Genomic DNA, 26,520 nt, shown 5'->3' with positions numbered 1-26,520 from the left:
GGGTTTGGTGTTATAGACTGATTCATAGACTGTGGGTTATAGACAGTGGGTTTGGTGTTATAGACTGATTCATAGACTGTGGGTTATAGACAGTGGGTTTGGTGTTATAAACTGATTCATAGACTGGGTTATAGACAGTGGGTTTGGTGTTATAGACTGATTCATAGACTGGGTTATAGACAGTGGGTTTGGTGTTATAGACTGATTCATAGACTGGGTTATAGACAGTGGGTTTGGTGTTATAGACTGATTCATAGACTGTGGGTTTGGTGTTATAGACGGATTCATAGACTGTGGGTTATAGACAGTGGGTTTGGTGTTATAGACTGATTCATAGACTGTGGGTTTGGTGTTATAGACTGATTCATAGACTGTGGGTTATAGACAGTGGGTTTGGTGTTATAGACTGGGTTATAGACAGTCGGTTTGGGGTTATAGACTGATTCATAGACTGTGGGTTATAGACAGTGGGTTTGGTGTTATAAACTGATTCATAGACTGGGTTATAGACAGTGGGTTTGGTGTTATAAACTGATTCATAGACTGGGTTATAGACAGTGGGTTTGGTGTTATAAACTGATTCATAGACTGGGTTATAGACAGTGGGTTTGGTGTTATAGACTGATTCATAGACTGTGGGTTATAGACAGTGGGTTTGGTGTTATAGACTGATTCATAGACTGTGGGTTATAGACAGTGGGTTTGGTGTTATAGACTGATTCATAGACTGGGTTATAGACTGTGGGTTTGGTGTTATAGACTGATTCATAGACTGTGGGTTATAGACAGTGGGTTTGGTGTTATAGACTGATTCATAGACTGTGGGTTATAGACAGTGGGTTTGGTGTTATAGACTGATTCATAGACTGGGTTATAGACTGTGGGTTTGGTGTTATAGACTGATTCATAGACTGTGGGTTATAGACAGTGGGTTTGGTGTTATAAACTGATTCATAGACTGTGGGTTATAGACAGTGGGTTTGGTGTTATAGACTGATTCATAGACTGGGTTATAGACTGTGGGTTTGGTGTTATAGACTGATTCATAGACTGTGGGTTATAGACAGTGGGTTTGGTGTTATAGACTGGGTTATAGACAGTCGGTTTGGGGTTATAGACTGATTCATAGACTGTGGGTTATAGACAGTGGGTTTGGTGTTATAAACTGATTCATAGACTGTGTTATAGACAGTGGGTTTGGTGTTATAAACTGATTCATAGACTGGGTTATAGACAGTGGGTTTGGTGTTATAAACTGATTCATAGACTGGGTTATAGACAGTGGGTTTGGTGTTATAGACTGATTCATAGACTGGGTTATAGACTGTGGGTTTGGTGTTATAGACTGATTCATAGACTGTGGGTTATAGACAGTGGGTTTGGTGTTATAGACTGATTCATAGACTGGGTTATAGACTGTGGGTTTGGTGTTATAGACTGATTCATAGACTGTGGGTTATAGACAGTGGGTTTGGTGTTATAGACTGATTCATAGACTGTGGGTTATAGACAGTGGGTTTGGTGTTATAGACTGATTCATAGACTGGGTTATAGACAGTGGGTTTGGTGTTATAAACTGATTCATAGACTGGGTTATAGACAGTGGGTTTGGTGTTATAGACTGATTCATAGACAGTGGGTTTGGTGTTGTAGACTGATTCATAGACTGGGTTATAGACAGTGGGTTTGGTGTTATAGACTGATTCATAGACTGTGGGTTATAGACAGTGGGTTTGGTGTTATAGACTGATTCATAGACTGTGTGTTTTGTTGTTATAGACTGATTCATAGACTGGGTTATAGACAGTGGGTTTGGTGTTATATACTGATTAATAGACTGTGGGTTTGGTGTTGTAGACTGATTCATAGACTGGGTTATAGACAGTGGGTTTGGTGTTATAGACTGATTCATAGACTGGGTTATAGACAGTGGGTTTGGTGTTATAGACTGATTCATAGACTGGGTTATAGACAGTGGGTTTGGTGTTATAGACTGATTCATAGACTGTGGGTTTGGTGTTGTAGACTGATTCATAGACTGGGTTATAGACAGTGGGTTTGGTGTTATAGACTGATTCATAGACTGTGGGTTATAGACAGTGGGTTTGGTGTTATAGACTGATTCATAGACTGGGTTATAGACAGTGGGTTTGGTGTTATAGACTGATTCATAGACTGTGGGTTATAGACAGTGGGTTTGGTGTTATAGACTGGATTATAGACTGTGGGTTTGGTGTTATAGACTGATTCATAGACTGTGTGTTATAGACAGTGGGTTTGGTGTTATAGACTGATTCATAGACTGTGGGTTATAGATAGTGGGTTTGGTGTTATAAACTGATTTATAGACTGTGGGTTATAGACAGTGGGTTTGGTGTTATAGACTGATTCATAGACTGTGTTATAGACAGTGGGTTTGGTGTTATAGACTGATTCATAGACTGTGGGTTATAGACAGTGGGTTTGGTGTTATAGACTGATTCATAGACTGTGGGTTATAGACAGTGGGTTTGGTGTTATAGACTGATTCATAGACTGGGTTATAGACTGTGGGTTTGGTGTTATAGACTGATTCATAGACTGTGGGTTATAGACAGTGGGTTTGGTGTTATAGACTGATTCATAGACTGTGGGTTATAGACAGTGGGTTTGGTGTTATAGACTGGGTTATAGACTGTGGGTTTGGTGTAATATACTGATTCATAGACTGTGGGTTATAGACAGTGGGTTTGGTGTTATAGACTGATTCATAGACTGTGGGTTATAGACAGTGGGTTTGGTGTTATAGACTGATTCATAGACTGGGTTATAGACTGTGGGTTTGGTGTTATAGACTGATTCATAGACTGTGGGTTATAGACAGTGGGTTTGGTGTTATAGACTGATTCATAGACTGGGTTATAGACTGTGGGTTTGGTGTTATAGACTGATTCATAGACTGTGGGTTATAGACAGTGGGTTTGGTGTTATAGACTGGGTTATAGACTGTGGGTTTGGTGTTATATACTGATTCATAGACTGTGGGTTATAGACAGTGGGTTTGGTGTTATAGACTGATTCATAGACTGTGGGTTATAGACAGTGATTTTGGTGTTATAGACTGATTCATAGACTGGGTTATAGACAGTGGGTTTGGTGTTATAGACTGATTCATAGACTGTGGGTTATAGACAGTGGGTTTGGTGTTATAGACTGATTCATAGACTGGGTTATAGACAGTGGGTTTGGTGTTATAGACTGATTCATAGACTGTGGGTTATAGACAGTGGGTTTGGTGTTATAGACTGGGTTATAGACTGTGGGTTTGGTGTTATATACTGATTCATAGACTGTGGGTTATAGACAGTGGGTTTGGTGTTATAGACTGATTCATAGACTGTGTGTTATAGACAGTGGGTTTGGTGTTATAGACTGATTCATAGACTGTGGGTTATAGACAGTGGGTTTGGTGTTATAGACTGATTCATAGACTGTGTTATAGACAGTGGGTTTGGTGTTATAGACTGATTCATAGACTGTGGGTTATAGACAGTGGGTTTGGTGTTTTAGACTGATTCATAGACTGGGTTATAGACAGTCGGTTTGGTGTTATAGACTGATTCATAGACTGTGGGTTATAGACAGTGGGTTTGGTGTTATAGACTGATTCATAGACTGGGTTATAGACAGTGGGTTTGGTGTTATAGACTGATTCATAGACTGGGTTATAGACAGTGGGTTTGGTGTTATAGACTGATTCATAGACTGGGTTATAGACAGTGGGTTTGGTGTTATAGACTGATTCATAGACTGTGGGTTTGGTGTTGTAGACTGATTCATAGACTGGGTTATAGACAGTGGGTTTGGTGTTATAGACTGATTCATAGACTGTGGGTTATAGACAGTGGGTTTGGTGTTATAGACTGATTCATAGACTGGGTTATAGACAGTGGGTTTGGTGTTATAGACTGATTCATAGACTGTGGGTTATAGACAGTGGGTTTGGTGTTATAGACTGATTCATAGACTGTGGGTTATAGACAGTGGGTTTGGTGTTATAGACTGATTCATAGACTGGGTTATAGACAGTGGGTTTGGTGTTATAGACTGATTCATAGACTGTGGGTTATAGACAGTGGGTTTGGTGTTATAGACTTATTCATAGACTGTGGGTTATAGACAGTGGGTTTGGTGTTATAAACTGATTCATAGACTGTGGGTTATAGACAGTGGGTTTGGTGTTATAGACTGATTCATAGACTGGGTTATAGACAGTGGGTTTGGTGTTATAGACTGATTCATAGACTGTGGGTTATAGACAGTGGGTTTGGTGTTATAGACTGGGTTATAGACTGTGGGTTTGGTGTTATATACTGATTCATAGACTGTGGGTTATAGACAGTGGGTTTGGTGTTATAGACTGATTCATAGACTGTGTGTTATAGACAGTGGGTTTGGTGTTATAGACTGATTCATAGACTGTGGGTTATAGATAGTGGGTTTGGTGTTATAAACTGATTCATAGACTGTGGGTTATAGACAGTGGGTTTGGTGTTATAGACTGATTCATAGACTGGGTTATAGACAGTGGGTTTGGTGTTATAGACTGATTCATAGACTGTGGGTTATAGACAGTGGGTTTGGTGTTATAGACTGGGTTATAGACTGTGGGTTTGGTGTTATATACTGATTCATAGACTGTGGGTTATAGACAGTGGGTTTGGTGTTATAGACTGATTCATAGACTGTGTGTTATAGACAGTGGGTTTGGTGTTATAGACTGATTCATAGACTGTGGGTTATAGATAGTGGGTTTGGTGTTATAAACTGATTCATAGACTGTGGGTTATAGACAGTGGGTTTGGTGTTATAGACTGATTCATAGACTGTGTTATAGACAGTGGGTTTGGTGTTATAGACTGATTCATAGACTGTGGGTTATAGACAGTGGGTTTGGTGTTATAGACTGATTCATAGACTGTGGGTTATAGACAGTGGGTTTGGTGTTATAGACTGATTCATAGACTGGGTTATAGACTGTGGGTTTGGTGTTATAGACTGATTCATAGACTGTGGGTTATAGACAGTGGGTTTGGTGTTATAGACTGATTCATAGACTGTGGGTTATAGACAGTGGGTTTGGTGTTATAGACTGGGTTATAGACTGTGGGTTTGGTGTTATATACTGATTCATAGACTGTGGGTTATAGACAGTGGGTTTGGTGTTATAGACTGATTCATAGACTGTGGGTTATAGACAGTGGGTTTGGTGTTATAGACTGATTCATAGACTGGGTTATAGACTGTGGGTTTGGTGTTATAGACTGATTCATAGACTGTGGGTTATAGACAGTGGGTTTGGTGTTATAGACTGATTCATAGACTGGGTTATAGACTGTGTGTTTGGTGTTATAGACTGGTTCATAGACTGTGGGTTATAGACAGTGGGTTTGGTGTTATAGACTGGGTTATAGACTGTGGGTTTGGTGTTATATACTGATTCATAGACTGTGGGTTATAGACAGTGGGTTTGGTGTTATAGACTGATTCATAGACTGTGTGTTATAGACAGTGATTTTGGTGTTATAGACTGATTCATAGACTGGGTTATAGACAGTGGGTTTGGTGTTATAGACTGATTCATAGACTGTGGGTTATAGACAGTGGGTTTGGTGTTATAGACTGATTCATAGACTGGGTTATAGACTGTGGGTTTGGTGTTATAGACTGATTCATAGACTGTGGGTTATAGACAGTGGGTTTGGTGTTATAGACTGATTCATAGACTGTGGGTTATAGACAGTGGGTTTGGTGTTATAGACTGATTCATAGACTGTGGGTAATAGACAGTGGGTTTGGTGTTATAGACTGATTCATAGACTGTGTTATAGACAGTGGGTTTGGTGTTATAGACTGATTCATAGACTGTGGGTTATAGACAGTGGGTTTGGTGTTTTAGACTGATTCATAGACTGGGTTATAGACAGTCGGTTTGGTGTTATAGACTGATTCATAGACTTTGGGTTATAGACAGTGGGTTTGGTGTTATAGACTGATTCATAGACTGTGTGTTATAGACAGTGGGTTTGGTGTTATAGACTGGGTTATAGACAGTGGGTTTGGTGTTATAGACTGATTCATAGACTGTGTGTTCACTCTGCTCCCCCCTGCAGGTGCTGGCAGAGGAGAAGGAAGGGCATCAGCAGCTCTGTAATGACCTGTCCAAGTTGACCAAGACCCTGCAGGCTAAAGAACAAGTCATACAGTCTCTAGAGGAGTGTCTAGGAGCCCAGGGGAGAGGTGCTACAGGACTACAGCTACTCAGACAGGACCTGGAGAACACTACCACCAAGCTCCACTCTGCCCAGGCCTGTGAGGTCCACCTGAAGACAGAACTGGCCAAACTCAGAGACAGGTGATCTGGCTGACTGGCTGGCTGACTCACTGTATGACTAAATGACTGACTGGTGCGGCGCACAATTGGCCCAGCGTCGTCCAGGGTAGGGGAGGTAATGGCCGGCAGGGATGTAGCTCAGTTGGTAGAGCGTGGTGTTTGCATCGCCAGGGTTGTGGGTTCGATTCCCACGGGGGGGGGCCAGTATTAAAAATAAAATAATGTATGCAACTGTAAGTCGCTCTGGATAAGAGTGTCTGCTAAATGACTAAAATGTAAATGTAATGTAAAATGTTGACTGAATGGCTGGCTGTCTGGTTGACTGTCTAAATGAATGACTGACTGGCTGGCTGACTGTATGACTGACTAAATTGCTGACTGTCTGGTTGGCTGACTGGCTGGCTGACTGGTTGAATGTCTAAATGACTGGCTGACTGTCTGTCTGTCTAAATGACTGGCTGACTGTCTGTCTGTCTAAATGACTGGCTGACTGTCTGTCTGTCTAAATGACTGGCTGACTGTCTGTCTGTCTAAATGACTGGCTGACTGTCTGTCTGACTAAATGACTGATTGACTGGTTGGCTGACTGGTTGACTGACTAAATGACTGGCTGACTGGTTGGCTGACTGACTGATTGACTGGTTGGCTGACTGACTGATTGACTGGCTGACTGGTTGGCTGACTGACTGTCTGTCTGACTAAATGACTGGCTGACTGATTGACTGACTGACTGTCTGTCTGACTAAATGACTGGCTGACTGGTTGGCTGACTGACTGATTGACTGGTTGGCTGACTGACTGATTGACTGTTTGGCTGACTGACTGATTGACTGGTTGGCTGACTGACTGATTGACTGGTTGGCTGACTGACTGATTGACTGCCCCATGTCACACACTGACCCCTCTGTCTCCCACTTACTTTTTAAATTGTCTGAATAAAGTCTAGAAGTATCACATGGGAATTGAGTCCATTTACAAACAACAGCATGTTACCTTTCATTTTACGGTTGTGTTGAATGAATTTTGTTGAGGTGAAAAGTTTACAATGAATTGGGAAAAATATTCAAACTAAACTTTATTGAATTGTGTGTCCTCTGTTTATCGTGTTGTAAATCTATATCCGTCTGTGTAACTGTTTGGTTGATGAAGGAACAGCATCTGCCTGTCATATGCATCACAATTTGATGTTTTTACTAAACGATGTGCCCACAGTGAAACATGTCTTCTCTCCTCAGACTGGAGGCTATGAATAGTCAGAGAGGAGAACTGGTCAAGAGAGAAACGGAGCTAAAGCATATCAAGGAAGAGAGGAGTCGCTCTCTGACTGAGGTGAAACGGGTAAGTGACACGGACCAGGGTCACACACACACACAGTGGGGTGAGAGGAGTCGCTCTCTGACTGAGGTGAAACGGGTAATGCCGAGCGTACGCTACATGTTTTTCAATGTCCTTAACATCACTGAGCCTCTTACTTTAAACAACGTCTTTCCTGTAGTTTGTTGTCAAGCCAACGTAGTGGTGCTCATACTAAATGATGTGGCAGAGACGGACGGACGGACCGGGGGGGGCTGGGGGGGTCACACTACAAGATTCTTGACTTGGTCGTGAGGAATTCTCCGTACCACCGCGCCGTCTCGCCAAAACAATGACGTGATGATGTGATTAGATTTAACGTAGCTACAACGAGCTGTGGCTCAAAGCAGCCTCCATAAACGTTTTCAGTCAGACATTCACACTTGCCATACAGAGTTGAAATATCTAGTCAATACATTTTGCGTTGTAATGATTTGACACTTTGGCTTTGGTTACAGGCAAGAACAAACCCATACTGATAGTAGTCATGGCTTCTGCTCCGGGGTCTACGCATCCTGGGTGATGCGATACAGTGTCATCAAAACTTGTCGTTGTACGTCTCACGCTACAAGAGCATTGTAGATTTTGTGCCGATGAAATCAAACACGTTTGAAAGTATCGGGGAAAGTCTGGGACTGCTCAAAGACGGGATCGGTAGCCCCTCAGATTGCATATTCGACCCGCTCACATTAACGAGCATCGGAGACGGCCGCAGCGACATGGGGATTTTGTCTCCGATCTCAAAAACCTGTCTGGGACAACTAAATCGGGGCCAGAATTGTGGGTAGCAATTATTTCCCAAATATTCTAATGGCTTAAGAAGGTGTCCTAAAGGTGATGCTTTCAAAATCAACAAGTGTGAAAGTGGGAGTCTATAGGCGTGTTCATAGGCTATTCTCAATCACAGCTTTATGACTGATAGAACACACAATATCAAGAGAGGAGGATGACGCACATAAAGCTATTGTTATCTAGTTCTGAAGACGGTAGACTTTGCTTCTATCCAGACCATGATGTATAACCTAACTCACTACGGCAAGACAGCCCGTTCCTCATCAGTCACTTGGCTCTGTCATGTGAGCTCCACACAGACACAGTCAACCCTGTTCCACGCTGAAGCTCCACACAGACACAGTCAACCCTGTTCCACGCTGAAGCTCCACACAGACACAGTCAACCCTGTTCCACGCTGAAGCTCCACACAGACACAGTCAACCCTGTTCCACGCTGAAGCGTCACACAGACACAGTCAACCCTGTTCCACGCTGAAGCTCCACACAGACACAGTCAACCCTGTTCCACGCTGAAGCTCCACACAGACACAGTCAACCCTGTTCCACGCTGAAGCTCCACACAGACACAGTCAACCCTGTTCCACGCTGAAGCTCCACACAGACACAGTCAACCCTGTTCCACGCTGAAGCTCCACACAGACACAGTCAACCCTGTTCCACGCTGAAGCTCCACACAGACACAGTCAACCCTGTTCCACGCTGAAGCTCCACACAGACACAGTCAACCCTGTTCCACGCTGAAGCTCCACACAGGCACAGTCAACCCTGTTCCACGCTGAAGCTCCACACAGACACAGTCAACCCTGTTCCACGCTGAAGCGTCACACAGACACAGTCAACCCTGTTCCACGCTGAAGCTCCACACAGACACAGTCAACCCTGTTCCACGCTGAAGCGTCACACAGACACAGTCAACCCTGTTCCACGCTGAAGCTCCACACAGACACAGTCAACCCTGTTCCACGCTGAAGCTCCACACAGACACAGTCAACCCTGTTCCACGCTGAAGCTCCACACAGACACAGTCAACCCTGTTCCACGCTGAAGCTCCACACAGACACAGTCAACCCTGTTCCACGCTGAAGCTCCACACAGACACAGTCAACCCTGTTCCACGCTGAAGCTCCACACAGACACAGTCAACCCTGTTCCACGCTGAAGCTCCACACAGGCACAGTCAACCCTGTTCCACGCTGAAGCTCCACACAGACACAGTCAACCCTGTTCCACGCTGAAGCGTCACACAGACACAGTCAACCCTGTTCCACGCTGAAGCTCCACACAGACACAGTCAACCCTGTTCCACGCTGAAGCGTCACACAGACACAGTCAACCCTGTTCCACGCTGAAGCTCCACACAGACACAGTCAACCCTGTTCCACGCTGAAGCTCCACACAGACACAGTCAACCCTGTTCCACGCTGAAGCTCCACACAGACACAGTCAACCCTGTTCCACGCTGAAGCTCCACACAGACAGTCAACCCTGTTCCACGCTGAAGCGTCACACAGACACAGTCAACCCTGTTCCACGCTGAAGCTCCACACAGACACAGTCAACCCTGTTCCACGCTGAAGCTCCACACAGACACAGTCAACCCTGTTCCACGCTGAAGCGTCACACAGACACAGTCAACCCTGTTCCACGCTGAAGCTCCACACAGACACAGTCAACCCTGTTCCACGCTGAAGCTCCACACAGACACAGTCAACCCTGTTCCACGCTGAAGCTCCACACAGACACAGTCAACCCTGTTCCACGCTGAAGCTCCACACAGACACAGTCAACCCTGTTCCACGCTGAAGCTCCACACAGACACAGTCAACCCTGTTCCACGCTGAAGCTCCACACAGACACAGTCAACCCTGTTCCACGCTGAAGCTCCACACAGACACAGTCAACCCTGTTCCACGCTGAAGCTCCACACAGACACAGTCAACCCTGTTCCACGCTGAAGCTCCACACAGACACAGTCAACCCTGTTCCACGCTGAAGCGCCACACAGACACAGTCAACCCTGTTCCACGCTGAAGCTCCACACAGACACAGTCAACCCTGTTCTACGCTGAAGCTCCACACAGACACAGTCAACCCTGTTCCACGCTGAAGCTCCACACAGACACAGTCAACCCTGTTCCACACTGAAGCTCCACACAGACACAGTCAACCCTGTTCCACGCTGAAGCTCCACCAGAAAGGAGTATGAAAAAAGATTTACCTGTACTTAGCCTCTGTCAAGGCTTTCAATAACATTATCTTTCATCATGATTCGTCCAGTTGTAGCATGCAATGGTCGTTTTCAGCGGTTGGCCAATAGGGGGGGCAATACCACCATGTGGCGCAGTGGTCTAAGGCACTGCACCGCAGTGCTAGCTGTGCCACTAGAGATCCCATGGGGCGGCGCACAATTGGCCCAGCGTCGTCCAGGGTAGGGGAGGGAATGGCCGGCAGGGATGTAGCTCAGTTGGTAGAGCATGGCGTTTGCAACGCCAGGGTTGTGGGTTCGATTCCCATGGGGGGCCAGTATGAAAAAAGGTATGCACTAACTGTAAGTCGCTCTGGATAAAATGTAATGTTTAATGAGTACATAATCACGATAAGACAACCCTATTATATTCCATTCTATTGTAGCTGCGTGAGGAGCTGGCGAGGGCGGAGCAGACGCGCTGCTGGGAGGTGGAGGGGATGAGGAAGGAGGTATCCCAGCTCACCAATGAGCTGCACCAGCGTGACATCACCATCGCCACCCTCAGTGGCTCCGCCTCCAGCGTGGAGCGCCAGCTAAGTGGCGAGGTGGAGAGGGCGGAGCGCCGGGCAGCTGAGCTCAAGGTGAGGTCCACCAGGGCAGGTCCAAAATGGGTCTTAAAGGAAAGACAATGACAAAAGTAAAGTAACTTTCCTCTTAAACGGTCTACCTGTCTATAGCGATCATTAGCCTGTAAGTTTCATCACCGCCTGGTATCGAGAGCATCCTGACTGGTTGCATCACTTCCTGGTTTCACTGCCTGGTATGGCAACTGCACGGCCTCCGACCACAAGGCGCTACAGAGGGTAGTGCGTACGGCCCAGTACATCACTGGGGCCAAGCTTCCTGCCATCCAGGACCTCTATACCAGGCGGTGTCAGAGGAAAGCCCTAAAAATTGTCAAAGACTCCAGCCACCCTAGTCATAGACTGTTCTCTCTGCTACCGCACGGCAAGCGGTACCAGAGTGCCAAGTCTAGGTCCAAAAGGCTCATTAACAGCTTCTAACCCCAGGCCATAAGACTCCTAAACAGCTAATCAAATGGCTACCCAGACTATTTGCATTGCCCCCACCCCCCCCTCCCCTCTTTTACGCTGCTGCTACGCTCTGTTTAATATCTATGCATAGTCACTTTAACTCTACCTACATGTACATATTACCTCAATTACCTCGACTAACCTGTACCCCCGCACATTGACTCTGTACCGGTACCCCCTGTATATAGCCTCCCTACTGTTATTTCCCATTGACTCTGTACCGGTACCCCCTGTATATAGCCTCCCTACTGTTATTTCACATTGACTCTGTACCGGTACCCCCTGTATATAGCCTCCCTACTGTTATTTCCCATTGACTCTGTACCGGTACCCCCTGTATATAGCCTCCCTACTGTTATTACACATTGACTCTGTACCGGTACCCCCTGTATATAGCCTCTCTACTGTTATTACACATTGACTCTGTACCGGTACCCCCTGTATATAGCCTCTCTACTGTTATTACACATTGACTCTGTACCGGTACCCCCTGTATATAGCCTCCCTACTGTTAATTTATTGCTGCTCTTTAATTATTTATTTTTCTATTTATATTTTTTTTCATCTATTTTTTACTTCAGTTTATTTTAGTAAATACTTTCATAACACTTATCTTTCTTAAAACTGCATTGTTGGTTAAGGGCTTGTAAGTAAGCATTTCACTGTAAGGTTTTTACACCTGTTGTATTCGGCGCATGTGACAAATAACATTTGATTTGATTTGAAATTGCTAGCTATTGTGGACTAGTGATCTCTGTTTGGTTCCACTCTATTTCTTCACTTCAGTCCATAAGGTGGCAGTAGTGGACAAATGATGGAACTACTCTATATACAGTCTTACAGTGGCTTGCGAAAGTATTCACCCCCCTTGGCATTTTACCTGTTTTGTTGCCTTACAACCTGGAATTAGAATGGATTTTTGGGGGGGTTTGTATCATTTTATTTACACAACATGCCTACGACTTTGAAGATGCAAAATATTTTTTATTGTGAAACAAACAAGAAATAAGACAAAAAAACTGAAAACTTGAGCGTGCATAACTATTCACCCCATCAAAGTCAATACTTTGTAGAGCCACCTTTTGCAGCAATTAAAGCTGCAAGTCTCTTGCGGTATGTCTCTATAAGCTTGGCATATCTAGCAACTGGGATTTTTGCCCATTCTTCGAGGCAAAACTGCTCCAGCTCCTTCAAGTTGGATGGGTTCCACTGGTGTACAGGAATCTTTAAGTCATACCACAGATTCTCAATTGGATTGAGGTCTGGGCTTTGACTAGACCATTCCAAGACATTTAAATGTTTCCCCTTAAACCACTCGTGTGTTGCTTTAGCAGTATGCTTAGGGTCATTGTCCTGCTGGAAGGTGAACCTCCGTCCCAGTCTCAAATCTCTGGAAGACTGAAATAGGTTTTCCTCAAGAATTTCCCTGTATTTAGCGCCATCCATCATTCCTTCAATTCTGACCAGTTTCCCAGTCCCTGCCAATGAAAAACATCCCCACAGCATGGATGGTGTTCTCGGGGTGATGAGAGGTGTTGGGTTTGCGCCAGACATAGCGTTTTCCTTGATGGCAAAAAAACTCAGTTTTAGTCTCATCTGACCAGAGTACCTTCCATATGTTTGGGGAGTCTCCCACATGCCTTTTGGCGAACACACCAAACATGTTTGCTTATTTTTTTCTTTAACCCTCCTTGCCTGGTCCGTGAGTTTTGGTGGGCGTCCCTCTCTTGGCAGGTTTGTTGTGGTGCCATATTCTTTCCATTTTTTTATAATGGATTTAATGGTGCTCCGTGGGATGTTCAAAGTTTCTGATATTTTTTTGTAACCCAACCCTGATCTGTACTTCTCCACAACTTTGTCCCTGACCTATTTGGAGAGCTCCTTGGTCTTCATGGTGCCGCTTGCTTGGTGGTGCCCCTTGCTTAGTGGTGTTGTAGACTCTGGGGCCTTTCAGAACAGTTGTATATATACTGAGATCATGTGACAGATCATGTGACACTTAGATTGCACACAGGTGGATTTATTTAACTAATTATGAGACTTCTGAAGGTAATTGGTTGCACCAGATCTTATTTAGGGGCTTCATAGCAAAGGGGGTGAATACATATGCACGCACCACTTATCCGTTATTTATTTTTTTGAATTTTTTTAAACAAGTTATTTTTTTCATTCCACTTCACCAATTTGCACTATTATGTGTATGTCCATTACATGAAATCCAAATAAAAATCCATTTAAATTACAGGTTGCAACAAAATAGCAAAAACGCGAAGGGGGATGAATACTTTTGCAAGGCACTGTATTCAGACCCCTTGACCTTTTCCACATTTAGTTACGTTACAGCTTTATTCTGAAATGGATTAAATAGTTTTTTTCCCTCATCAATCTACACACAATACCCCATAATGACAAAGCAAAAACCGGTTTTTAGAAATTGTAGCAAATTTATAAAGAAAATATGACATTTACATAAGTATTCAGACCTTTTACTCAGTACTTTGTTGAAGCACCTTTGGAAGCGATTACAGCCTCAAGTCTTATTGGGTATGACGCTACAAGCTTGGCACACCTATATTTGGGGAGTTTCTCCCATTCTTCTCTGCAGATCCTCTCAAGCTCTGTCAGGTTTGATGGGGAGCGTCGCTGCACAGCTATTTTCAAGTCTCTCCAGAGATGTTAGATTGGGTTCAAGTCTGGGCTCTGGCTGGGCCACTCAAGGACATTCAGAGACTTGTCCCGAAGCCACTCCTGCGTTGTCTTGGTTGTGTGCATAGGGTCGTTGTCCTTTTGGAAGGTGAACCTTCACCCCAATCTGAGGTCTTGAGCGTATGGAGCAGGTTTTCATCAAGGATCTCTCTGTACTTTGCTCCGTTCATCTTTCCCTCGATCCTGACTAGTCTCCCAGTCCCTGCCGCTGAAAAACATCCCCACAGCATGATGCTGCCACCACCATGCTTCACCGTAGGGATGGTGCCAGGTTTCCTCCAGACGTGACATTGGCATTCATCAGACCAGAGAATCTTGTTTCTCATGGTTTGAGAGTCCTTTAGGTGCCTTTTGGCAAACTCCAAGCGGGCTGTCATGTGCCTTTTACTGAGGAGTGGCTTCCGTCTGGCCACTCTACCATAAAGGCCTGATTGGTGGAGTGCTGCAGAGATGGTTGTCCTTCTGGAAGGTTCTCCCATCTCCACATAGGAACTCTGGACCTCTGTCAGAGTGACCATCGGGTTCTTGGTCACCTCCCTGACCAAGGCCCTTCTCCCCCGATTGCTCAGTTTGGCCGGGCGGCCAGCTGTAGAAAGAGTCTTGGTGGTTCCAAACTTCTTCCATTTAAGAATGATGGAGGCCACTGTGTTCTTGGGGACCTTTAATGCTGCAGAATTTTTTTGGGGACCATTCCCCAGATCTGTGCCTTGACACAATCCTGTCTCTGAGCTCTATGGACAATTCCTTCGATCTAATGGCTTGGTTTTTGGTCTGACATGCACGCCAACTGTGGGACCTTGTATAGACAGGTGTGTGCCATTCCAAATCATGTCCAATCAATTGAATTTACCACAGGTGGACTCCAATCAAGTTGTATAAACATCTCAAGGATGATCAATGGAAACAGGATGCACCTGAGCTCAATTTTGAGTCTCATATCAAAGGGTAAGAATACTTATGTAAATAATTATTATAATTATTTTTATTTTAACATTAGCAAACATTTCTACAAATCTGTTTTCTCTTTTGTCATTATGGGGTATTGTGTGTAGATTGAGGAAATTGTTTTATTTAATCAATTTTAGAATAAGGCTGTAACGTAACAAAAATGTGGAAAAAGTCAAAAGGTCTGAATAATTTACGAATGCACTGTATGTCTATGTGTTGTTACCATGATGAGGTAGCTACCATATAGATATGTGTGTGGTTGTTACCATGGTGAGGTAGCTACCATATAGATACATTTACATTTACATTTTAGTCATTTAGCAGACGCTCTTATCCAGAGCGACTTACAGGAGCAATTAGGGTTAAGTGCCTTAAGGGCACATCGACAGATTTTTCACCTAGTCGGCTCGGGGATTAGAACCAGCGACCTTTCGGTTACTGGCACAACGCTCTTACCCACTAAGCTACCTGCCGCCCCAGACCAAAGCAATTGGAACTTAAACTGTTACAGTGAATGCATGGAAGGATGTGGGTTTGAGAGTGAAAAGAAACACAGATTTGTTAAATGTGTGTGGTTGTTACCATGGTGAGGTAGCTACCATATAGATATGTGTGTGGTTGTTACCATGGTGAGGTAGCTACTATATAGATATGTGTGTGGTTGTTACCATGGTGAGGTAGCTACTATATAGATATGTGTGTGGTTGTTACCATGGTGAGGTAGCTACTATATAGATATGTGTGTGGTTGTTACCATGGTGAGGTAGCTACTATTTAGAAATGTGTGTGGTTGTTACCATGGTGAGGTAGCTAATATATAGATATGTGTGTGGTTGTTACCATGGTGAGGTAGCTACTATATAGATATGTGTGTGGTTGTTACCATGGTGAGGTAGCTACTATATAGATATGTGTGTGGTTGTTACCATGGTGAGGTAGCTACTATATAGATATGTGTGTGGTTGTTACCATGGTGAGGTAGCTACTATTTAGAAATGTGTGTGGTTGTTACCATGGTGAGGTAGCTAATATATAGATATGTGTGTGGTTGTTACCATGGTGAGGTAGCTAATATATAGATATGTGTGTGGTTGTTACCATGGTGAGGTAGCTACTATATAGATATGTGTGTGGTTGTTATCATGGTGAGGTAGCTACTATATAGATATGTGTGTGGTTGTTACCATGGTGAGGTAGCTACTATATAGATATGTGTGTGGTTGTTACCATGGTGAGGTAGCTACTATATAGATATGTGTGTGGTTGTCACCATGGTGAGGTAGCTACTATATAGATATGTGTGTGGTTGTTACCATGGTGAGGTAGCTACTATATAGATATGTGTGTGGTTGTTACCATGGTGAGGTAGCTATTATATAGATATGTGTGTGGTTGTTACCATGGTGAGGTAGTTGTACTCGGAGGCGTTGCCTAGAGACAGTATATCCTATTATAATTGTATTGGACTGGTTTGGATTTTTACTTGACCTTCTTTATTGGTATTTGAATGTTTGGTTTGTGAAATTTGATATGCTGTGTGTAGCGTCCATTTTTATAGATACTTGTGTCATCTGCTCTCTATTCATTTTAATTCAAGGGGTTTTATTGGCATGGGAAACATGTTTACATTGCCAAAGCAAGTGAAATGGATCATAAACAAAAGTGAAATAAACAATAAAAATGAACAGTTAACATTACACTCTCAAATGTTTCAAAGGAGTAGAGACTTTTCAAATGTCATATTATGGCTATACAGTCGTGATCAAAAAGTTTTGAGAATGACACAAGTATTGGTCTTCAAAAAGTTTGCTGCTTCAGTGTTATGAGAGATTTTTGTCAGATGTTACTATGGTATACTGAAGTATAATTACAAGCATTCCATAAGTGTCAAAGGCTTTTATTGACAATTACATTAAGTTTATGCAAAGAGTCAATATTTGCAGTGTTGACCCTTCTTTTTCAAGACCTCTGCAATCCGCCCTGGCATGCTGTCAATTAACTTCTGGGCCACATCCTGACTGATGGCAGCCCATTCTTGCATAATCAATGCTTGGAGTTTGTCAAAATTTGTGAGTTTTTGTTTGTCCACCCGCCTCTTGAGAATCAACCACAAGTTCTCAATGGGATTAAGGTCTGGGGAGTTTCCTGGCCATGGACCCAAAATGTCGATGTTTTGTTCCCCGAGCCACTTAGTTATCACTTTTGCCTTATGGCAAGGTGCTCCATCATGCTGGAAAAGGCATTGGTCGTCATCAAACTGTTCTTGGATGGTTGGGAGAAGTTGCTCTCGGAGGATGTGTTGGTACCATTCTTTATTCATGGCTGTGTTCTTAGGCAAAATTGTGAGTGAGCCCACTCCTTTGGCTGAGAAGCAACCCCACACATGAATGGTCTCGGGATGCTTTACTGTTGGCATGACACAGGACTGATGGTAGCACTCACCTTGTCTTCTCCGGACAAGGTGTTTTCCGGATGCCCCAAACAATCGGAAAGGGGATTCATCAGAGGAAATGACTTGACCTCAGCAGTCCAATCCCTGTACCTTTTGCAGAATATCGGTCTGTCCCTGATGTTTTTCCTGGAGAGAAGTGGCTTCTTTGCTGCCCTTCTTGACACCAGGCCATCCTCCAAAAGTCTTCACCTCACTGTGCGTGCAGATGCACTCACACCTGCCTGCTGCCATTCCTGAGCAAGCTCTGCACTGGTGGTGCCCCGATCCCGCAGCTGAATCAACTTTAGGAGACGGTCCTGGCGCTTGCTGGACTTTCTTGGGCGCCCTGACGCCTTCTTCACAACAATTGAACCTCTCTCCTTGAAGTTCTTGATGATCCGAATTTTTTTTAATTTAGGTGCAATCTTACTAGCAGCAATATCCTTGCCTGTGAAGCCCTTTTTGTGCAAAGCAATGATGACGGCACGTATTTCCTTGCAGGTAACCATGGTTAACAAAGGAAGAACAATGATTTCAAGCACCACCCTCCTTTTTAAAGCTTCCAGTCTGTTATTCTAACTCAATCAGCATGACAGAGTGATCTCCAGCCTTGTCCTCGTCAACACTCTCACCTGTGTTAACGAGAGAATCACTGACATGATGGCAGCTGGTCCTTTTGTGGCAGGGCTGAAATGCAGTGGAAATGTTTTTTTGGGATTAAGTTCATTTTCATGGCAAAGAGTGACTTCATGACATTCTGGAGTATATGCAAATTGCCATAATAAAAACTGAGGCAGCAGACTTTGTGAAAATTAGTATTTGTGTCATTCTCAAAACTTTTGACCACGGCTGTATCCAGTGTTCTAACGATGTGCAAATAGGTAAAGTACAAAAGGGAAAATAAATAAACATAAATATGGGTTGTATTTACAATGGTGTTTGTTCTTCACTGGTTGCCCTTTTCCTGTGGCAACTGGTCACACATCTTGCTGCTGTGATGGCACACTGCATTTGTTTTCAAATTCTTTGTGGGTCTGTGTAATCTGAGGGAAATATGCGTCTCTAATATGGTCATACATTTGTCAGGTTAGGAAGTGCAGCTCAGTTTCCACATCATTTTGTGGGCAGTGTGCACATAGCCTGTCTTCTCTCGAAAGCCAGGTCTGCTTACGGCGGCCTATCTCAATAGCAAGGCTATGCTCACTGAGTCTGTACATAGTCGAAGATTTCCTTAAGTTTGGGTCAGTCACAGTGGTCAGGTATTCTGCAATTTGTGTACTGTCTGTTTAGGGCCAAATAGCGTTCTAGTTTGCTCTGTTTTTTGGTAAATTCTTTCCAATGTGTCAAGTAATTATCTTTTAGTTTTCTCATGATGGGTCTAATTGTGTTTCTGTTGCTGTCCTGGGGATCTGTGGGGTCTGTTTGCGAACAGAACCAGCTTGCTTAGGGAACTCTTCTCTAGGTTCATCTCTCTGTAGGTGAAGGCTTTGTTATGGAAGATTTGGGAATCGCCTCATTTTAGGTGGTTGTAGAATTTAACGACTCTTTTCTGGATTTTGATAATTTGCGGGTATCGGCGTAATTCTGCTCTGCATACATTATTTGGTGTTTTACGTCGTACACAGAGGATGTTTTTGCAGAGTTCTGCATGCAGAGTGTCAATTTGGTGTTTGTCCCATTTTGTGAATGCTTGGTTGGTGAGCAGACCCCACACCTCACAACCATAAAGGGCAATGGGTTCTATAACTGATTTAAATATTTTTAGCCAGATCCTAATTGGGATGTCAAATTTTATGTTCCTTTTGATGGCATAGAAGGCCCTTCTTGCCTTGTCTCTCAGATCGTTCACAGCTTTGTGTAAGTTACCTGTGGCGCTGATGTTTAGGCCGAGGTATGTATCGTTTTTTGTGTGCTCTAGGGCAACGGTGTCTAGATGGAATTTGTATTTGTGGTCCTGGCAACTGGACCGTTTTTGGAACACCATTATTTTTGTCTTACTGAGATTTACTGTCAGGGCCCAGGTCTGACAGAATCTGTGCAGAAGATCTAGGTGCTGCTGTAGGCCGTCCTTGGTTGGGGACAGAAGCACCAGATCATCAGCAAACAGTAGACATTTGACTTCAAATTCTAGTAGGGTGAGGCCGGGTGCTGCAGACTGTTCTAGTGCCCTCGCCAATTCGTTGATATATATGTTGAAGAGGGTGGGGCTTAAACTGCATCCCTGTCTCACCCCACGGCCCTGTGGAAAGAAATGTGTGTGTTTTTTGCCAATTTTAACCGCACACTTGTTGTTTGTGTACATGGATTTTATAATGTCGTATGTTTTTCCCCCAACCCCACTTTCCATCAATTTGTATAGCAGACCCTCATGCCAAATTGAGTCAAAAGCTTTTTTGAAATCTCTCTCTCTCTCTCTCCATGCTGCTTTCCACAAAGACCTGTTACTCCAGGAGCGCATTGGTTGTTGCTCGATCAGGAGACCACTTGCGTTCAGTCTGCATGGTCAATGCAGCACATGCAACAATGTTGATGACAACGATGTTGTTTCCACTTTGCTTCTTAATATAAATCCATAAGCGTTCTATAATTACACTATTAGTTTGTGTGTCTTACATCAACAAACAGCTAGTTTAGTCTTTTCTTAGCAAGTTTTAGCTAAATCGTGTTAGCCACAAATTGCTAATCACTAGTTAGCTGGCTAGCTAGCTAGCAAATAAATGTACTGAGTCAGAACAAACGTAGCTAGCTAATACAGCCTGGTACCAGTGATGGTGTCGGCCTAGATCAGCATGATGTTTGTGCAACAGTATCTTCTAAATCAAAGAGGTGAAGCATGAATATGTTGGGCTACATGAAGTAACAATTAATGTAGCTGAAAATTAAAGGGTCCCCTAGGAAACGCTGACCATCACTTTGGGTCCTACCCTGTCACAATAACTCCTACCTGGTATTTTCATTCGTTGTCACGTCAAACAACTGTGTTCAAATCGCCCAATGTTATTTAAATTTAATTTAAATTCCAGTTCTAGAATTTGAATAAACATTCTATTTCCATGATTCCAACAGTTCACCCAAGTCAAATCGCAATTGCAACATTTCGTTAAAAAAATTAGGCCTAGTTTTTTTTTTACCCATATCGTGCAGCCCTACATGGCAGTGTGAAATGATCCCTAAGGAGTGCAGGAAATGCGGAAATGGATAGAAATGCAGGAAATTGTTTTAGGGTGAAGTTGAATTGAACAGTATAAAACAATCAGAACGGTCCCTCAGAATGTATGTGTTGCCACCGTAGGGTCACGCAGTACTCACTAAGCAAGTGTAGAACTTTTATTATTCAAATACCATCAAATTCCGTCATACCGTCCAAAATGTGATACTTATGCCAGTGGCTCTGTTACTCTGTCCCGTCCAGGGGACTCAGGTGCACCTGGAAACTCTGAAGATTGAGAACCAACATCTCAATGATCTGCTGGAGAGAGTGGAGTCGAGGTCTACTAAGGTCTGGACTGATTTTATACTTCATTGGAACGTTTGTCCAAATCTACAATATATTTTTCCTTAGTCCCAATGGATTTTTCATTGACTCTCTCTTGCCCTATTTTTCAATCACTCTCTTTCTCTCTCTCTCTCAACCCCTTCATTCTCTCTCTCTCCTTCTCCCCTCCATCTATCTCTCCCTCTCTCTCTCTCCCTCCCCCCCCAGAAAGGGGACCCCTGCCTGGCCTCTCTGAGAGAGAGCTACATCTCGTCTCTGAGTAGCTTGGAGCAGGAGAACAGGCAGATGAGACAGGAGCTGGTGGAGGTGAGGGCTCGCCAGGAGGCCTCTACACAGACCTGGCAGGACAAGCTAGACAGAGCCCTGCTACACAACCAGTCCAGGGTCGGCCCACGACAAGCACAGGACGGGTAGGCTACAGTAGACAGACACACACACACACACACTGCAGACACACACACACACACACACACACACACACACACACACTGCAGTCACACACACACACACACACACACACACACACACACACACACACACACTGCAGTCACACACACACACACACACTGCAGACACACACACACACACACACACACACACACTGCAGACACACACACACACACACACACACACACTGCAGACACACACACACACACACACACTGCAGTCACACACACACACACACTGCAGACACACACACACACACTGCAGTCTCATACACACACACACACACACACACACACACACTACAGAGACACACACACACTGCAGTCTCACTCAGGCCACACAAAGCCTGGTGAATATGATTTCTGTTCTCCGTTGAGATGTTTAGTGAACCTCAGTGCTGTTCCCGCTGTAGGACTGAGGAGGAGCTGTACCAGAGACACCGAGAGGAGATGTTAGCCATGGAGACCAGGATGCAGGAGAACACCTCGCACTACGAAGAGGAGATCCAGCACCTCCTCCGACAGCTAGAGGCCCTCTCCTCCTCTCACAGACACCACAGCCAGACCCTGGACCGCAGGCCCTCCTCGTCCTCCTCCTCTTCCTCCTCGGCCTGTAGAGAGAGCAGACTAGCCCGGGGGACAGCCTCAGCCCTTGTCTGTGTTCCTAATGAACCTGCCCCTCTACCTGTCTCTTTACCTGGTGGTGCTGAGGGACAGTTCTCCAGTTCAGAGGAGGCTCTACACCTGCTGGCCAGCCAAGACGCACTACCCATGGTGAGGCTACCTGTCAGTGACAATTTAGGTCCTCTCACTCTGCCAGACTCATGTGGTTACTATATACAGCTGCTCTGTTAAGATGCCTTTGACATGTTAGTCATTTAGCAGATGCTCTTATCCAGAGCCACTTACAAACCTTTCCTCAGTAAAGCAGCTATCAACAAAGTCAGTGCTGGTAAGAAAAGACAAGTGCAGTCGTTCAGAGACTAGGAGACTAATGCTGGTGTAGTGAGGAGTAGAACATGATGTGATGTTAGTCAAAGTTCATCAGGATAATAGCAGGGAGATTTTGCGAATGGGGGAAAAAACAGGATATAATTGTTTCAGAACAAGGCCATTCTGAAGACCAGTCTCCTTTTCAGTCTTCAGTTAGTACAACCATATAATACTGTGTCTAGGGTGTCAAATCTCCACGAACTTTTCTCAAAATTCCCAGGTTTCCCAGAAATCCCAGTTGGAGGATTCTGGATTTCATGCTTATTGATTTCGTGTCTAATACCTCCTTCTGTTCTCCAGGAGCGTTGTGTGGGTTCCCCTGCTGGCTCGGTGGCATCCCGATTCCTGGAGGAGGAGAACCTGCGCTCCCAGGAGCTGCTCCAGAAACTAGACGCTCACATCCAGGGCATGAGACAGGACAACGTCAGGACCGTTTCTAAATACCTGGGCCATCCAGAGACCTCCTAACCTTAACCCTCATGACCTTCCAGACACCTCCTAACCTTAACCCGCTTGACCTTCCAGAGACCTCCTAACCTTAACCCTCATGACCTTCCAGAGACCTTAACCCGCTTGACCTTCCAGACACCTCCTAACCTTAACCCACTTGACCTTCCAGACACCTCCTAACCTTAACCCACTTGACCTTCCAGAGACCTCCTAACCTTAACCCGCTTGACCTTCCAGAGACCTCCTAACCTTAACCCTCATGACCTTCCAGAGACCTTAACCCTCATGACCTTCCAGAGACCTCCTAACCTTAACCCGCTTGACCTTCCAGACACCTCTTAACCATAACCCGCTTGACCTTCCAGACACCTCCTAACCTTAACCCTCATGACCTTCCAGACACCTCCTAACCTTAACCCTCATGACCTTCCAGACACCTCCTAACCTTAACCCACATGACCTTCCAGAGACCTTAAACCTTTTGACCATCCAGACACGTTCTAACCGTACCCCTATAAAGCACTTTAGAAACGTACAGTCTCGCTAAGCCCAGTTAGTGCTGCTCAGATTCCTCCTTGACAATCTCTTTCCTTTTGTACCTATTAGAATGTCTGTATTTCTGGATGTGGGATGTATTTTTGCAGTGATATAGCAGCGCTTGTTTTTTTGTTGACAGTTTGCCTCCTGTGATGTCATCCATATACCCAAGATGGAATGGAACTATGTTTGTAAACATATATAAAAATATTTATTTAAAATATTGAAAACCTCATTCTCCAATGGCTCAGATGCTGTCCTCGCTTGTTGACAAGTACAAGGTACATATTCTCTCTCAGCCAGCCGTGTGTGGGTGGGGTCTCTCTCCTCGGGGTTTTGGCGTGACTGCATCCCTCCCTGTAGGGAGGGAGGGAGAGAGGGAGAGAGGGAGAGAGGGAGAGAGGGAGAGAGGGAGAGAGAGAGAGAGAGAGAGAATCTGTTAGTGGCAGAAAAGCTGTCATCCTCTCTGTGAGGATTCCACAAGGTCCCGCCCCATCTCTCACCACGGAGGGAGGGAGGGGTGTCCTTGGCTCTCATCCCGACCCTTTCCCACGACACACGCAAACAAGGCCCATAGCACTATATGGGGAATAGGGTGCGATTTAGGACGTACCCCGGGTGTGTGTTGGAATGAAGGGAAATAAAGACAAAATGTTAATATTCCCCAAATAAATCAAATTTTTGAGGAATGTAGTATTGTTATGTGTTTTCTGTTCCATCCTTTCTGTGTATTAGGGACGTGTGTGTGTGTTTAGAGAAATATGTATCGCTTCAGTCTCCAGTCTCTCCATTCCAGAGGTTTTTCACATTGGTATTTAGTAACCGTGGTTACTGGGGCTGTCAGGCCTAACAAACTGGAGAGTGGAATTTGGCAGAGCAGACCTCTAGCTAGCTACTCTCTGTCCCAAATGGCACCCTATTCCCTATGTACTGCTGGTAGTAGCTCTGGTCAAAAGTAGTGCCCTATATAGGGAATAGGGTGCCACGTTGGACGCACAGAGGGTTTTGATTTATGAGGATTCTTTCAAGGGGCCTGGAGTAAGGGAAGAATTAGCTCAACTTTAATTTAAGACCTGCCTACGCATTTCTGGATAAGATGCAATGGAGACGTAGATCATAGTAGTTCCACGACCTAGCTAACCTAAAGGAATAATATTTATATAGCTTCAACGTCTGTTTTTCTACTGTCTTGTCACTGTCTTGTCACTCACTGCCATGCCAAGCTGTCCACAAGGGGGCAGACACATACTGGCACTCAGGCTACACCAGAGGGTAAACTAGAAGGAAATAGTAAATAACATTGTTGTTCATTCAACTGTGTAGTGTTAGTGCTATCTGGGGTACTACAGACTGGGACAGACTTCCTGCTGTATGTGTTAGTGCTATCTGGGGTACTACAGACTGGGACAGACTTCCTGCTGTATGTGTTAGTGCTATCTGGGGTACTACAGACTGGGACAGACTTCCTGCTGTATGTGTTAGTGCTATCTGGGGTACTACAGACTGGGACAGACTTCCTGCTGTATGTGTTAGTGCTATCTGGGGTACTACAGACTGGGACAGACTTCCTGCTGTATGTGTTAGTGCTATCTGGGGTACTACAGACTGGGACAGACTTCCTGCTGTATGTGTTAGTGCTATCTGGGGTACTACAGACTGGGACAGACTTCCTGCTGTATGTGTTAGTGCTATCTGGGGTACTACAGACTGGGACAGACTTCCTGCTGTATGTGTTAGTGCTATCTGGGGTACTACAGACTGGGACAGACTTCCTGCTGTATGTGTTAGTGCTATCTGGGGTACTACAGACTGGGACAGACTTCCTGCTGTATGTGTTAGTGCTATCTGGGGTACAACAGACTGGGACAGACTTCCTGCTGTATGTGTTAGTGCTATCTGGGGTACTACAGACTGGGACAGACTTCCTGCTGTATGTGTTAGTGCTATCTGGGGTACTACAGACTGGGACAGACTTCCTGCTGTATGTGTTAGTGCTATCTGGGGTACTACAGACTGGGACAGACTTCCTGCTGTATGTGTTAGTGCTATCTGGGGTACTACAGACTGGGACAGACTTCCTGCTGTATGTGTTAGTGCTATCTGGGGTACTACAGACTGGGACAGACTTCCTGCTGTATGTGTTAGTGCTATCTGGGGTACTACAGACTGGGACAGACTTCCTGCTGTATGTGTTAGTGCTATCTGGGGTACTACAGACTGGGACAGACTTCCTGCTGTATGTGTTAGTGCTATCTGGGGTACTACAGACTGGGACAGACTTCCTGCTGTATGTGTTAGTGCTATCTGGGGTACTACAGACTGGGACAGACTTCCTGCTGTATGTGTTAGTGCTATCTGGGGTACTACAGACTGGGACAGAGTTATTTTTCATAACAATAAGCAGCAAGTCATTGGACCACAATAAGCTGAATTGAACTGCGTTTCTGAAAACCAGCAGCAGAGGGCGCTGTTACATATTGCACTCATGCAAGTCAGGATTCCCCGGGGAAGAGCAATGCCGTTGCTATGACGACAGCTACATATGGTTTGCTACAGGGATGTAGTGAACTGTTGTATCTACACATGATGTTGACAGACATTTGAAGCTACGGGTTTCCCTAGTAACATAGAGCTTTCAAGTCTCTGCCCTCATTGGTCTCCGCTCCAGTTCCAACAGCATTACTGAGTTACATCACAGATTCCTCATTGAC

General features: G+C 44.6%; 1 protein-coding gene across 1 annotated transcript in view; it reads left to right on the top strand.

The window, feature by feature from the left end:
- cep63 (centrosomal protein 63) overlaps positions 1-24,496 on the top strand; it is a 32,855-nt gene extending 8,359 nt beyond the window's left edge. The window contains exons 8-14 of the mRNA XM_084192054.1: positions 6,153-6,394; positions 7,609-7,711; positions 11,152-11,349; positions 21,300-21,386; positions 21,591-21,793; positions 22,243-22,603; positions 23,123-24,496. Of these exons, the coding sequence (XP_084048180.1) occupies positions 6,153-6,394; positions 7,609-7,711; positions 11,152-11,349; positions 21,300-21,386; positions 21,591-21,793; positions 22,243-22,603; positions 23,123-23,290 (1,362 nt within the window). The 3' untranslated portion in view covers positions 23,291-24,496. The remainder of the gene's footprint in view (positions 1-6,152; positions 6,395-7,608; positions 7,712-11,151; positions 11,350-21,299; positions 21,387-21,590; positions 21,794-22,242; positions 22,604-23,122) is intronic.
- Positions 24,497-26,520: the final 2,024 nt, after the last annotated feature.

This window comes from Coregonus lavaretus (genome assembly GCF_964263955.1).
Source record: "Coregonus lavaretus genome assembly, contig: HAP1_SCAFFOLD_240, whole genome shotgun sequence".
NCBI lineage: Eukaryota > Metazoa > Chordata > Actinopteri > Salmoniformes > Salmonidae > Coregonus > Coregonus lavaretus.
Note: the sequence above shows the minus strand (reverse complement) of the source record. Positions and strands in the feature narration are given on the sequence as shown.